Source organism: Acipenser ruthenus, chromosome 20 (genome assembly GCF_902713425.1).
Source record: "Acipenser ruthenus chromosome 20, fAciRut3.2 maternal haplotype, whole genome shotgun sequence".
Taxonomy (NCBI): domain Eukaryota; kingdom Metazoa; phylum Chordata; class Actinopteri; order Acipenseriformes; family Acipenseridae; genus Acipenser; species Acipenser ruthenus.
In genome coordinates this window covers 1,110,077-1,124,632 of record NC_081208.1, presented here as the reverse complement: position 1 = coordinate 1,124,632, position 14,556 = coordinate 1,110,077, and the positions used below count along the sequence as shown (strand labels likewise).

At 44.0% G+C, this 14,556-nt stretch overlaps 1 protein-coding gene across 5 annotated transcripts in view; it reads left to right on the top strand.

Annotated features, from left to right (window-relative positions):
* LOC117425748 (E3 ubiquitin-protein ligase UBR4) overlaps window positions 1-14,556 on the top strand; it is a 50,351-nt gene that overhangs the window by 9,784 nt on the left and 26,011 nt on the right. For 2 of the 5 annotated variants that reach the window (XM_058993025.1, XM_058993026.1), the window contains exons 19-49: window positions 60-342; window positions 465-597; window positions 753-832; window positions 1,123-1,251; window positions 1,505-1,687; window positions 1,828-1,947; window positions 2,040-2,269; window positions 2,538-2,656; window positions 2,928-3,025; window positions 3,132-3,289; window positions 3,864-4,076; window positions 4,505-4,606; window positions 4,957-5,057; window positions 5,316-5,703; window positions 5,905-5,968; window positions 6,258-6,449; window positions 6,992-7,062; window positions 7,187-7,334; window positions 7,466-7,702; window positions 7,893-8,063; window positions 8,267-8,449; window positions 8,795-8,953; window positions 9,072-9,224; window positions 9,437-9,664; window positions 10,108-10,265; window positions 10,782-10,953; window positions 11,081-11,282; window positions 11,664-11,827; window positions 11,922-12,138; window positions 12,509-12,725; window positions 13,504-13,536. In XM_058993025.1, the coding sequence (XP_058849008.1) occupies window positions 60-342; window positions 465-597; window positions 753-832; window positions 1,123-1,251; window positions 1,505-1,687; window positions 1,828-1,947; window positions 2,040-2,269; window positions 2,538-2,656; window positions 2,928-3,025; window positions 3,132-3,289; window positions 3,864-4,076; window positions 4,505-4,606; window positions 4,957-5,057; window positions 5,316-5,703; window positions 5,905-5,968; window positions 6,258-6,449; window positions 6,992-7,062; window positions 7,187-7,334; window positions 7,466-7,702; window positions 7,893-8,063; window positions 8,267-8,449; window positions 8,795-8,953; window positions 9,072-9,224; window positions 9,437-9,664; window positions 10,108-10,265; window positions 10,782-10,953; window positions 11,081-11,282; window positions 11,664-11,827; window positions 11,922-12,138; window positions 12,509-12,725; window positions 13,504-13,536 (5,106 nt within the window). Of the gene's footprint in view, window positions 1-59; window positions 343-464; window positions 604-752; window positions 833-1,122; window positions 1,252-1,504; window positions 1,688-1,827; window positions 1,948-2,039; window positions 2,270-2,537; window positions 2,657-2,927; window positions 3,026-3,131; window positions 3,290-3,863; window positions 4,077-4,504; window positions 4,607-4,956; window positions 5,058-5,315; window positions 5,704-5,904; window positions 5,969-6,257; window positions 6,450-6,991; window positions 7,063-7,186; window positions 7,335-7,465; window positions 7,703-7,892; window positions 8,064-8,266; window positions 8,450-8,794; window positions 8,954-9,071; window positions 9,225-9,436; window positions 9,665-10,107; window positions 10,266-10,781; window positions 10,954-11,080; window positions 11,283-11,663; window positions 11,828-11,921; window positions 12,139-12,508; window positions 12,726-13,503; window positions 13,537-14,556 lie in introns of all 5 variants that reach the window. The other 3 variants (XM_058993024.1, XM_058993028.1, XM_058993027.1) reach the window with 2 other exon arrangements.

The following is a 14,556-nucleotide window of genomic DNA, read 5'->3' as shown; positions in this document are numbered from 1 at the left end:
AATAAGGGGACCATGATCTGAACCTGATTTTTTTGGGGGGGATTCTGTTGTGGCTCTAGGTTCATAGGGACGTTGAAGCAGCACGCCCTGCAGGGGAACGTTCCCAGTGACTCGGAGGATCTTAACGTGGAACACCTCCAACTGCTGCTACTTATTTTTCACAACTTCTCGGAGAAGGGCCGCAGGACTGCGATCACGCTGTGCACACAGGCCATCTCCGAAGTGGCTGCCCATGCCGACTCCCAGCTCCAGACTGTGCCTCTGAATCTGGCAAGGCTGCTGCTGGTGTTTGACTACCTACTGCATCAGTTCTCCAAAGTCCCCATGTACCTGTTTGAGCAGGTAGCAATACAGCACTGTTGATTTCTTTTAAGAAATGTGACTGGTTACAAATTTGCTATAGACAAACTATTTGTCTGCCAAACTGTTATTCAGTGGCTAACTGTTTGTGCTTGAATCTGCAGGTTCAGTATAACCTCCTGACTCCCCCCATAGCGGGAGCAGGCTCTAGCCAAGAGGGGGGCAGGCACAGTGTGGCTCCACTCTACTACGGATTCAAAGAGGTGGAAGAGAACTGGACAAAGCACTGCTCGACAGGTAGGAGTAAGTTCCACGCCATGCTTCTTACTCACATTTATCTATCAGATGCTTGCTAGGCGACTCCTGAATCGTTCTCTTTCCATAAGACCTACTTAAATTGAACAGTTTCCAAATTTAAAAACCGATGCTTACTGGTGTCTCTCTTTTCACAGACTCCACCCCGCAGCCAAAATTTTACTGCGTCCTCTCCCCAGAGGCATCGGAGGATGACATGAGCCGACTGGACAGCAAGGTACCTTCTGTGCTTTCAAACTTCACCTAATAACCTTTTCTGGAAAGTGTGCCCCTTCACTAGTAGAGCTGACAGCAGCCAAGGGAGAGCACTGCCTGTTGTGTTAAGTGAACACAGTTTGGTTTTTATTCTTTGGAATAATACATTATAGATTATATGTGTGACAGAGGTTGTCCTGCCAAAACTTTTTAAAAATGCATTATAAAATACATAGACAGGAAACTTAATGTGGTACAGTTGTACACACAGTGTATATGAAATTGTGAATGATGCATCTTCTTTTGTCTCAGATCTTCCCGGTTCTGTTTAGTGGCTCAATGAAGTACGGTGACCTATACTCTGCTCTGATCTCCCTGCTTTCTGCTGGATCTCAGTTTGATACCGTCAGGAGGGAGGAAAACAAGAGTGTTACACCTCTGGTAGGAAGCTTTACTGTGCACAGGGACACACACATCGATAGCCAGTCCATCTAAAAAAAATCCAAATCTAGATTTGCTAACATGCAATTGGAGTTTATGCTTAGGAAGTTAAAAAAAAAAAATATATATATATATATATATATATATATATATATATATATATATATATATATATGAATATCAATGTTTTATCTTGAGTCGGCATGATGCTTTTCTTCATGCTCGCCCAAGCTAAAGGCTCTTTTTATTTCAGGAGGCCTGCTCTCTCCAGTACTATTTCCTTATTCTGTGGCGCATCCTGGGCATCTTGCCACCGTCCAAGGCTTACATCAACCAGCTGGCAATGATCACGACGGAGCGGAGTGAGAGCGACATTCTGCACACCCTGCGCTGGTCTTCCAGGCTCCGAGTGAGCACCTACGTCAGCTGGATAAAGGTAAGGATGAAGAAAGAGGAGAACGTTTTATTTATACTAAGAAAAACAGGAGGGATCTGTTCCCATTTCTGACACCTCCTAATGTATTGTATGTTACTGACCATGCTGCCTTTTGTATGTCTTTCGATCCTGAAATCTAGGAGCACCTGGTGAAACAGGGAATGAAGGAGGAACATGCAGATTCTCTAATAGAACTGGCTACCAAGTGCAGTGCCGTGAAATACGACGTGGACCTCGCAGAAGAGTACATCGCTAGACAGGCAAGGGTGCTCCGAAGGTCATGTTAGTCCAGCGCAACGTCAAAAGTCAGACACTGGCTCACCTGATTTGGCTTTTTATTGTTCCTCTTCAGATCTCGTCTTTCTGCTGCATCGATCCGAACGCCATCCTGCCTCTGCACCACATACCCAACCTGCAGACGGTGTACACGCTGGACGCAGTCATCTCAAAGGTGCAGGTATCCCTGGACGAGCACTTCTCAAAGGTAGCTGCAGAAACGGACCCACACAAGTCTTCAGAGATAACCAAGAACCTGCTGCCAGCCACCCTGCAGCTCATTAACACCTACACTGCTTTCACCAGGTCAGCCCCTCTCTCCTAGTATACAGGGGGTTTGAGATTATGGTTTATGGTTTTCCTAATTTTAAAGAAAAAAAAAAAAACGGGTTTGTATTATCTTGTATTTGGGGATAATATAATAACCCATCCAATGTTCTGTTGGGTTCACCTTGATCTGTTTGATTTGAACCTGAAGTAACTATTAAAAATGTAAGCTGTACTCGTTTTGATATTGAACTGTGATACTGAAGACCTGCGATGACTCTTTTTTTGAATGAAATGTCTCTCGCAGGTCGTATTTGTTGATGAGTCTACCAGAGGAAGGAGAGAACAAACCCACAGCAGAGAAACTGCTGGGATATGCTGCTGTGCTCTCTATTGGGTCAACACGCTGCAAATCAAACACGCTGGGTAAAATCAAATCACTGCCCTGGATCTTTGTGTAAGGCAAATAACCAGATTGTCGTGCAGGATTAATAAATAAATACAAGTCGATAATCTGTTCAGTCTCCATGAGGCTATTCCAGTTGCTATGTCAGTGTTCAATTGCATTCCCAGATGTATGAAATGAACAAGGAAGAAATGGTCCCTATTTTATGTTGCAGGGTTAAAAAAAAGAACAAAACTGATCAAATCTGATTGACCCTTTTTTTTTTTTTTTTTTTTTTCAAAATACATCCAGGTCAGACGGTGGTGCAGAACCTTCCCTCAGCCGTGCAGACACTGTGCGACTCGTGGAACAACATCCACACCAACGAGTTTCCCAACATCGGTTCCTGGGTAGGTCGACTGCAGCGAGTTGAATAAATTGAGTACATTTCACGTTTCCTGTGCGCGTAATGGTGACTTTATTTCTGATTTCGATTTTTATCTCCTATTCCTCCAGCGAAATGCCTTTGCAAACGACACAATCCCATCTGAGAGCTACATCAGCGCCATCCAGGCGGCCCATCTTGGTACTCTGAGCAGCCAGAGCATGCCGCTGGCATCTTCCTTGAAACACATCCTTCTGTCCCTGGTGCGACTCACTGGAGACTTGATAGTGTAAGTGCCATTCAGTATTATTCACACCAGTTAGTATGGTGGACTTTATTCACTCATTTTTAGATGCTATTTTGTAGCTGCAGTGAACAGTTCGATCTTATAACCTATCCTTCTAAGGAGCTTATGAAGCTTGCTACGGTAGTTTTAGGCTGTATTATTTCTTCAGAATTTAAGGCAAACATTGTGCTTGTAATGTTGGGCGAGGAGAAACATTCAGATTTGACCAATAAAAAAGAAACCACAATGGATTCACTTGTCATCTGGAAAACTGTCATGACAGTTACATTTAAGTTACATTTGTGTGTCCTGTATTTAAAAAACAAAACAAAAAAGCATTAAGAAAGAAGTTAATTGTGATTTTAAAGCTTTCTTTTTTTTTTTTTTGCACATCTGTAGTTTTTTTTGACTGCAAGTCTGTCAATTCCTTCAGTTGAAGGCACTGAATGTCACCCTGTCTTTTTAATATTGCTGCATGCACTGCTGTTGAGTGTTTTGCAGTTAGATGAGCCCCGCTGGAAGATCAATTCCCCTGTTCCTTGTATGTTTTTAACACTTGATTTACTTCCCCTCCTAGATGGTGTCCGGATGAGCTGAATCCTCCGCAGGTGATCCGGACTCTGCTGCCCCTGCTGTTGGAGAGCAGCACGGAGAGCCTGGCAGAGATCAGCAGCAACTCCCTGGAGAGGATCCTGGGCCCCTCCGAGTCTGACGAGTTCCTGGCACGAGTCTACGAGAAGCTCATCACCGGCTGCTACAACATCATAGCCAGCCACTCCGACCCAAACAGGTAACCTGCTGCAGCGCAACACCAAACTTCAACATCCCTTAATAGAATAGTTTGACTGCGGCGCACGCACCTTCAATTAACATGGAGGTGTTGGAAGACGGCAAGCGGAGCATTCTAACCCGGAGAGGAGGGGGAACAGTCATAGAGATCATCCACGTGCAGCTGGTCCCTAAAGAAATCCCTTTCTGGCTGGCTGCAGCAGATTTATGGTAGTCTTAGGAAATACAGCATCTTTTTTTTGAATGGTGTCATATTCCTGTAAGAATATTAAGACAGGGCCATTATGCGGTATTGTGCTTGTAAACCCTGTGGCATCTGCAAATTCTAAACTGTGTTTCTAAAAAGCCAAAAGCTTTTGTATTCATTTTTTCAACCAAAATCATTTCTGATGTGCAGCTTTGATTCCCTTCTTTGTGTTTCTCTTTCAGTGGGCTTGATGAGTCAGTCCTGGAGGAGTGTCTGCAGTATTTGGAGAAGCAGTTGGAGAGCAGCCAGGCACGCAAAGCCATGGAGCAGTTCTTCTCCGACAGGTAGCTCTGAGACCAAGACGCCAGTTGCATAGCAGTTTCACCCAATTCCAGGTTTTATTACAAGCTTGATCAGCCACAATGTATAGGGTACAAGTGCAGGTGCATCTTAGTAAACTCTTATTAAACCAGGAATGGATCAAGCGGCTGTGCAGTGGGAGCCTTATTGCCATCCATGATTTATGATCCCCAGAAATTATAGCTGAGCCTGCAATTTCATCTGTCACACTTTTTTTTCGCACATGCAATTGTGGTGACACTTGGTAAGGACATTCCTTGGCACACATTCTTCAGGTCATGTGAGCCATTCCACGAGTTCTGTTTTCTGACTGGATTGTTTTTCACTTTCTCAGTGGGGAGCTCGTCCAGATCATGATGGCCACAGCCAATGAGAATCTCTCTGCCAAATTTTGCAACAGAGTCCTGAAATTCTTCACCAAACTCTTTCAGCTTAGTAAGTACACTTCAGTTCAGTTTTGAGATCCTGTCAGCTGTTTGTTCCTTTTTCATATAGAGAATGGTTCCCTCTTCTGTAAGGCTATGTTTTTATAGCCCCATGTACTTAAAGAAAAACTGACACATTGAAAAATGTGACATTTCAAAATCTAACATGAAATACTGTACTACTACTATGGTTTCCTGCAGACTACATGTTAAATAAATGATTTAAATTATGTTTATTTAGCTCACTATCCCCCCGTGTGTCTTTCAGCTGAGAAGAGTCCCAACCCCAGCCTTCTGCATCTGTGCGGCTCTCTGGCTCAGCTGGCCTGTGTCGAGCCCAGCCGCCTGCAGGCCTGGCTAACCAGGATGACCGCTTCTCCTCCCAAGGACTCGGACCAGCTGGACACTGTGCAGGAGAACCGGCAGCTGCTGCAGACGCTGACCTCTTACATCGTCCGCGAGAACAGCCAGGTGGGGGAGGGCGTCTGCACCGTGCTGCTCAACACGCTCATCCCCATGGCGACCGAGACGCTGTCCAATGGAGACGGGGCTGGCTTCCCTGAGCTGATGGTTGTCATGGCGACACTGGCAGGTGCCGGGCAGGGGGCGGGGCATCTGCAGCTGCACCGCGCGACGATGGACTGGCTGGCAAAGTGGTAAGTGAAGGAGTCCTTGTATGTGCTAGACATAAAGGCAAGTTGAGTGCAGGTTCCTAACTCTAGAGTAAATGTATTATATGGGCAGTTTGTGATGCTTTGGTTTGCATAAATATTAAAACTTTGCATATGCCTTATCGACTTGAAAAATCCAGTATACATTGGTTTACTTGAAGAATAATATTTTTTCCTTCCTTCCAGTAAAAAGTACCTCACTCAGAAGAATGTGGTGGAGAAAGTGAGTGCCAATGTAACTCAAGGCAAGGTAAGCAAAATCCAAGATTATAGATTTTATTTTTATTTTTTAATGCCTTAAGACGGTTTAATTGTGTATTTCCTGCTCTTGAAATACCATGTTTTAAAAGTTTTGAACACATGACAACTTGAATGTTTGAGACACAAAATATTTGGGTTGATTTAGCTCTGTTTGGCATACCGGTAATTTGAAGCTTTGGATAAATCATTAAAAAAATGATATCGAGTTCTATCACGAGTGTTTGGCAAAAAGGTTTCCTGGATGGGCTGAACATTCCTCTTTCTCTTTCCCTTTGCAGCATGCCAGCATGCTGGAGTGCACCTGCCACCTCATCTCCTACCTGGCTGATGTGATGAACGCCCTCCGACAGAGCATTGGCCAGGGCTCCTCTCACCTGTTGGTTGATGGGGAGGAGAGGGCCATCGAGGTGGATTCTGATTGGGTGGAGGACCTGGCAGTCGAGGAGGACGACTCCCAAGCTGAGGATTCGGTGGGTTCTTCCCTACATCATCTAGTCACTGCAGTCTCTATGAGATTATCAGAATCTGGAAATAACACCTATTGCATAGCACTTGCACCCATTCCAGGTTTTACTACGAGCTTGGTTAGACCCAGCGTATAGGTAACAATCGGGTGTTTTATTAAACTCATAGTTAAACCAGGAATGGATCAAACTGCTATGCAGTGGGAGTCTTATTTCCATCCCTGGTATTTTTTTGTATGTACAGTGAATGTTGGTCAACTTTTTTTTGTCAGTTTCTGTTTCTTAGTTGTATCTTGAACTGTTCCTCTAATTGTGATAAAACTTTTGTATCTTCTTTTGGTGTGTGGCATCATAGTTCTGACCTCTGATTGTGTGGGTGAAATCCATTTGTCCAAGTTTGAAAAGCATTTGTTACGAGATGCAACTGTTAACATACCTGGTTTTGTTTTTTTTCTTTGCCAATTGAAATCCTTAAATAACTAACAGTTCATTAATTGTAAGTGAACTTACATCAAGTACATAATTTCCTGTCCATTTGAATTTCCTAGGATGAAGACTCGCTGTGTAATAAACTGTGCACCTTCACAATCACCCAGAAAGAGTTCATGAACCAGCACTGGTAAGAGAAGCACATTTAAGTCCATGCCAGTATTTAGTAATACTAACCCATTCATTTTAAGGTGTGCTTTTTCTATGAATTCCTCTCCCCACCCTGTTGTATAACTTCAGCACTGTTTCTGCAGGTACCACTGCCACACATGTAAGATGGTGGATGGGGTCGGAGTTTGCACTGTGTGCGCCAAGGTCTGCCACAAAGACCATGAAATCTCCTACGCTAAATACGGCTCTTTCTTCTGTGACTGTGGGGCAAAGGAAGATGGAAGCTGCCAGGTGAGTGGAAATTGCTAGAATGACACAGTGGTGCCTTCAGCTGTAAGGCTTCATTCAGCACGGCAAACCGTCTCGTATCGCTCATGCTAAACAACGCATTCACGCATCCCGTTTATCGTGCCCTTTCCTAGGCGCTGGTGAAGCGGAGCCCCAGCAGTGGAATGAGCTCCACCATTAAGGAGACGTCGGCTTTCCAGAGCGAGCCTCGCATGCTCGAGAGCGCCATCCGGCACCAAAACTCCTCCTCGTCTACAGACAAGACCAAGGTCACCATCTGTGACGGGAAGGGAGGGGACGACGAGAAACTCAAGAAGAGCAGCCTGTGCAAGAACATCGAGGGCTGCAGGGAGGAGCTCCAGGGACAAGTGGTTAGTGCTGCTTTATTACAGCATGACAATGTTGGTGCTTATGAGCCAATCGAGACCAGAGCAGGAGGCGTTTCAGTGACCCGCTTCTGGACTTGATTTTAGTTACACTTCAGCATTGCAGTTCAAGTCATTTTTTTCTGTGCACCTTTCCTAATGTTTTTCTCTCTCTCTCTCCTCTGCCACCCCCTAGGCTGGCTCCTTCACTGCCCCCCTGGTGCTAGAGATGCTCAACTTCCTCATGGAAGCAATCCAGACCAACTTCCAGCAGTCGTCTTCAGTGGGGAGCAGCAGCCGAGCCCAACACGCTCTGAACGAACTGCACACCACGGACAAGAACGTGGAGATGACCGACCAGCTCATGGTAGGCAGCACAGGGAGGGGATGCTCTTTAACACCACTGTTGTTGTTATAGTGCTGCAATGGTGATTTTGATTTTTAAAAGTAGTCGAGCGAGTATTCAATAAATCTCATAACCGGTTCTGTCCACTTTGCTTCTTCCGTTGTCCAATGTTGGAACGCCGGGGTGCAAGCTCAAAACCGACTTTGTCGAATCTGTGTTTGCAGGTCCCCACTCTGGGCTCCCAGGAAGGTGCCTTTGAGAATGTGAGGATGAATTACAGCGGGGATCAGGGGCAGACCATCCGTCAGCTGATCAGTGCCCACATGCTGCGCCGCGTCGCCATGTGTGTCCTGTCCTCTCCGCACGGGCGCCGACAGCACCTGGCCGTCAGTCACGAGAAAGGAAAGGTACTGATTAGCGGCTGTTGCTGGTTTCTTTTAATGTATGAATGTTAAGTAGTTCAAAGAACAGGCATAAAATAGATCATTTGACATGTTCAAGAGACCTTTTTTTAAAAAAATTTTCTTGTCATGCTTGGCTGAATGGTGTAGGCTGTTCACTAAACACTTAAGTAGGAAGAATCAGCTATTAAAAGAAGACTTTCAGGGAGGAAAGAAAAAAGCAAGTCTACAAAGGAGAATACCAATGTGAGGGCTATATCGAAGCCTCTTGATGTTTTCACCATGACTAATTCTTTTTCATCAGTAATACCAGCTTATTTATTTATTTTTTAAATGTGTTTCTTTGATCAGATCACCGTGCTGCAGCTGTCAGCCTTGCTGAAGCAGGCAGACTCCAGTAAGAGGAAGCTGACCCTGACTCGCCTGGCCTCCGCCCCAGTGCCTTTCACTGTGCTCAGCCTGACTGGGAACCCATGCAATGAGGACTACCTGGCTGTCTGTGGGCTTAAGGTAAGGGAGAGATGAACAGCAGCTTCGGCATTTCTTTCAGTTGTATGGCTGGTGTGATCTAGTTCATGCTGTATGTGAACTTCTTTTTAATCTTTTTTTCTTTTTCTCCCATTCTCAGGATTGCCATGTTCTAACATTCAGCAGTACCGGGTCAGTGTCCGATCACCTCGTCCTGCACCCTCAACTGGCCACGGGCAACTTCATCATCAAGGCAATCTGGCTGCCTGGATCGCAGACTGAACTCGCCATTATAACTGCTGACTTTGTCAAGGTAAAATGTTAAAATTGTGTCTCTGTAATGAAGAATGGGGTAGTTTAACAGTACAAGACCTGTTTAATTAGAAGGATTCAATGTTCAAAAAAATCAGTGATCTGATTGCAGGACAAACGGTAAGTGTAAAACCCTAAAACGTGGATTACAGCTGCATGTTAAGCCGTTTTTCCATCTTGTTTTCTCACCCCCTTTGCCTGGTTGCTTTTCAGATTTACGACCTGTCGGTGGACGCGCTGAGCCCCATGTATTATTTCCTGCTGCCGAGCTCCAAGATCCGCGATGCCACTTTCCTGTTTAATGAGGAGGGGAAGAACATCATTGTGATCATGTCCTCTGCCGGCTACATTTACACACAGGTGATGGAGGAGTCCAGCAGCGCGCAGCACGGCCCCTTCTATGTGACCAACGTGCTGGAAATCAATGACGAGGACCTCAAGGTACTTGCAGCTCCGCTTCCCTTATAGATTTATTATTATTATTATTATTATTATTATTATTATTATTATTATTATTATTATTCGCCTCCTTGGGCAAACATAGCCACACAGCCTTGGATTCACATTCTCATACTTCAGAAGCTAAGGCAGGTTTGCTTGGTGCTAAACTACAACTGAATAGGAGACTTCCATGTAATAGAGCCCTTTGCGCTGTGTTGAGTGGCATGATAAATGTGCACCCCGGTATTTTTTTTAATTAAAGAACTGTATGATTCTAACAGTAATTGGCATTAGCTGAAACATCTTTTTAGTTTCTTAATGATTAACAAAATACATTCAAAAGTGCACATCAAGTTGTATCTAAGTGCGATGTATGAAAACTAGAGTGTGTTTTTTATACTGTTTGGCATCCTTTCTACAGTGTGCATTGCTTCCCTTTCCAGGACAGTAACGGGCAGGTTGCAGGAGGGGGTGTGTCTGTGTACTACTCCCATGTGCTGCAGATTCTGTTCTTCAGTTACAGCCAGGGGAAGTCCTTTGCAGCGACTGTCAACAGGAGCACTTTAGAGATGCAGCGACTCTTCACCATAACTGTTAAGAGGTAGGGGGAGGAGGTTTCATATTAAACGCATTAAATCAATTTCAGTATCGGTTGTCCTCCTTTTATTGAAATATTTGGTGATTTTGGTTTTCTGCTTTTAGTTTAATTAGTGTGTATTGGAGTATATATGTACAGCTATGACCAAAAGTATTGCATCATCCTATAGAATTAACTCCTGTTGCTTCATAAAGTTGAATGAAACCTGCTGAATAATGTTAACTTAACATATTGAATTATACACTGCTTTGTAGTTTTGCATATATACTTATTGAAAAACTGACACAAAATAGAAAAATGTGACATTTTGAAATCTAACATGAACTACTATATTATGGCTTCCGTTAGACAATTTTATCATTTTGCAGTTTCTTTGGTAACATTAAATAAAATATCTAATTTTTTTTATTTTTTTTTTAACACTTATGTCTCAGTCCTAAAATTCTAGGTGATGTAAAACGTTTGGCCAAAGCTGCAGTGTAACATTGTAATAACATAGTGTTCTGTCCTTTCTCGTAGCTCCAACGGGGGCAGTAAAACTTCCCCAGCCCTGTGCCAGTGGTCAGAGGTGATGAACCACCCTGGCCTGGTGTGCTGCGTCCAGCAAACTACAGGAATCCCGCTGGTGATCATGGTGAAACCAGACACCTTCCTCATCCAGGAGATCAAAACCTTGCCAGCCAAAGCCAAGGTATGTTACTGCAGTCAAGGATAGTGATTTTATAAAGAACAGCTCCCTCTTAATAAAAATATTTTAATGAAAATGTGGTGTGCAATTGTCATCTCTCTCTCTCTCTCTCTCTCCTCCTGTGTTCCAGATTCAGGATATGGTAGCGATTCGTCACACTGCCAGCAACGACCAGCAGAGGACCACCATGATCCTGCTGTGTGAGGATGGCAGTCTGAGAATCTACATGGCCAATGTGGAGAACACTTCCTATTGGCTCCAGCCTTCCCTGCAGCCCAGCAGTGCCATCAGCATCATGAAGCCAGTCCGCAAGCGCAAGGCAGCTGCCACCAGTAAGAGTACAAAATACACCTGCTGATCGACGGGAATATCATTCGATAGCCCCACACACTGACCCCTTCCTGTTAATCCACAGCTACACAAACGCTGATATTTGTTATACCAGATCTTTTACTACACCAGCTGGTTTCAGCCGCTGTGTCGCAGAGTTCTGCCATAAACACAATCATTTTTAGATCATTCTAATAGTTTTTTTTTTTTTTTTTTTAAAGAACAAGTTTTAGCAGTTTTTATTCTTTAAACCTATGTGAAATTCCAGGGAGGGTATTTTAATGAGATAAAATGCTTAAGTCTAGATTGATCTGAATAGACCCCTCCCTTGACTGCATTGCATTTTCTAGCTGTCTAAATCAGTCACCCTTGTTTTATTTCAGCGACCCGGACTTCCAGCCTCATGACTTTCCCCGTCGACTTCTTTGAGCACAATCAGCAGCTGACAGACGTGGAGTTTGGGGGCAATGACTTGCTGCAGGTTTACAATGGCCAGCAGATCAAACACAGGCTCAACTCCACTGGGATGTATGTAGCCAACACCAAGGTAGGTGCCCACGATCCTCCACTATGCCTCCTGTTGCCATGCTGTTTCATTCATTAGCGTGTGCTGTCTGACATTTCCTTTCTGCTGTCCCCAGCCTGGTGGGTTTGCAGTTGAAGTTGTCAACAATAACAGCTCCATGGTGATGACGGGCATGCGTGTCCAGGTGGGCACCCAGGCCATCGAGAGAGCCCCCTCCTACATTGAGATCTTTGGACGCACCATGCAGATGAGCCTGACCCGCTCCCGCTGGTTCGACTTCCCCTTCATCCGGGAGGAGGCCCTGCAGGCAGACAAGAAACTTACCGTCTTCCGTGAGTCTCCTCTCTCCCGGTTAAATCGCAGTCGGGAATAATACAGTACTAGGACCAGAGGCCTTTGCTGTGATTTCCGGAATAATAAAATGCATTTGTAGTCGCAAAAAGATTTTCGGTTAGTCTGTGCTGTCGGGACACTGCAGCTTGGAATCGTTTGCGTGGCTGTTTGAGAATTTTTCAGCCAGAATTGTTATGCCATGTACAACAGCTGTCTAGAATAATCCTGATCTGTTAATGTCACTGTTTAGGAAGAAACATTTTAATGAAATATACACTTGTATTGTGTAATGGTCTGGAACGAAATTGCATGAGCTGGGATGTGACATATAAATATTTTTGTCACTTTGGTGTTCTTTCTTATCTCCAGTTGGTGCATCAGTGGATCCTACAGGAATTACGATGTTGGATTCCATTAAGATTTACGGAAAGACCAAGGAACAGTTTGGCTGGCCGGACGAGCCCCCAGAGGATTTCTCATCGGCCTCTGTGAATAACGTCTGCAGCCCAAACCTCAATCAGGGGAACGGGACTGGGGACAGCGACACTGCAGTGCCTGCTGCTGCCAGCGGGACAGTCCTGGAGAGGTAAGGGCAAGAGCACAGGAAACGGCTCTGTGTCGGCACTGTACAAGAGCACAGGAAACGGCTCTGTGTCGGCACTGTACAAGAGCAGCACTGTTTAAATCCTCCTTAGTTATTACAAAGTTCGTAAATCATTTGCGATTTAAATGCAGTGCAGTATTGCTTTTGTGTGTTGGGAAAAGGTTTTTTTAGTGATATGTTAGAAAAGGTGATCTTGTACTTGCTGTTAAAATGGTGTGTTTTTCCTCCCTTAATTCCTTGCATGTTCTGCATGTCTGAAAAGAGGATACACTGATCCAGTTACCTTTAGCTGTTTCTGTTTGAATGCCAGTTAAACGTTACATGCAGTGTAGTCCTATACTAGAAGTGACAGCTTCCAGAAATATGGAACAAATGTGTATTAATGAGATAAAACTGGGATTTATAACTGCTGGAGTTGATGTTGTGTTAAGTTTGGACAAAAGGACTGATGATTTAGTCGGGTTATTGCTGATGTTTAAAATAAGTGTCCTCTGACACATTCTGTATATATTTCCTTCACGATGAAGTTTGTTTTGAAATGTATCGTTTATTTCCTGGCCAGTCCCTGAGTGTGTGTTCCTAACGCATGGCTGCTTTCACATCTCTCCTTGTTGCATGCTCACCTCTCTCCCCGCTTGAGTTGCAGAAATCTTATTTTTTTTACCTGTTCTGTTCTGTTTTTCTTTTCTGTGATCTTCACACATTTTTCTATTTCTTTTTCTTTGCTCCCTCCCTGTCCACCCCCCAAAAAAAAAAAAAGTTGTGAAACTGAGTCCTTATCAACCTTGGACCGGTTAGTACCACTCCATTTCTCTGCTTATGTGTAACTGTGAGAGCGAGCAAGAAAGAATTGGGGCCAGAGTTTCAAGTTAACATACCTCTCTACAGTCTTGATTCATTGATACTGTGTAAAACCAGGTTCTTAGACAGACATTTCTCTCTCCTCTCTCTCTCTCTCTCTCTCTCTCTCTCTCTCTCTCTCTCTCTATAATGTGTCTTCTTTAGTCTAACTCTGAAAGTGAAGTTGAATGTGAAAGTTTAAAAAAAAAAATAGACGCATCTTTAAAAAAAAAAAAGTCATATGTATTTAGTAGTTTAACCCTTTGCGGTCCATTTATTAATCGCGCGTCAGGCACATCAGGTCTAATTAATTTTCACACAAGCAGTTAATTTTAGACGCGCTGTTTAAAAGTATTTTTTTCCACAGTCAAACGGGTTTAAATGGCCCTGCATATCAACAAAGCACTCACTAGGCATCTCCAGCCCCGCCCCACCCTTTCGTTCGCTATCGCTTTCACCTATGTAAGAAATAAATAATAATAATAATAATAGTCGTACATACCGATCGATCATCTCCTGATCACTCGTTTTATCACCAAACTCCTCAATAATGCGATCCAAGTCATTATTTTATTACTATAACATCTCAAAAAAGCTCTGCAAATGTCTGTGTTCTCTGTGCGCTGATTCAGTCAGCCAACTTGTTTACTTACGACCGCCCCGTTATCTGATACCAGATACCATGTATGACTAATCATGAGATACGCCTTTTGTTTTTTTTTTGTTTTTTTTTTCGACTTGTCTCGGCTCCTGTCGCTCCCACTCGGCAATTGAATGGTTTTCTCGGCTTTTTCCGGAGAAAAAACGACTAGAAACCCGTTTTTTGTGTTGCTATAATGATGTCGGACCCAGTCCGACAAAGGACCTGTGAGGAATAATTGCAATGTCGGACCCAGTCCGACAATGGACCGCAAAGGGTTAAGCGTGTACAGTGTTTAATGGCCTGTTTGTGTGCTTGTGTTTTTAAACAAGA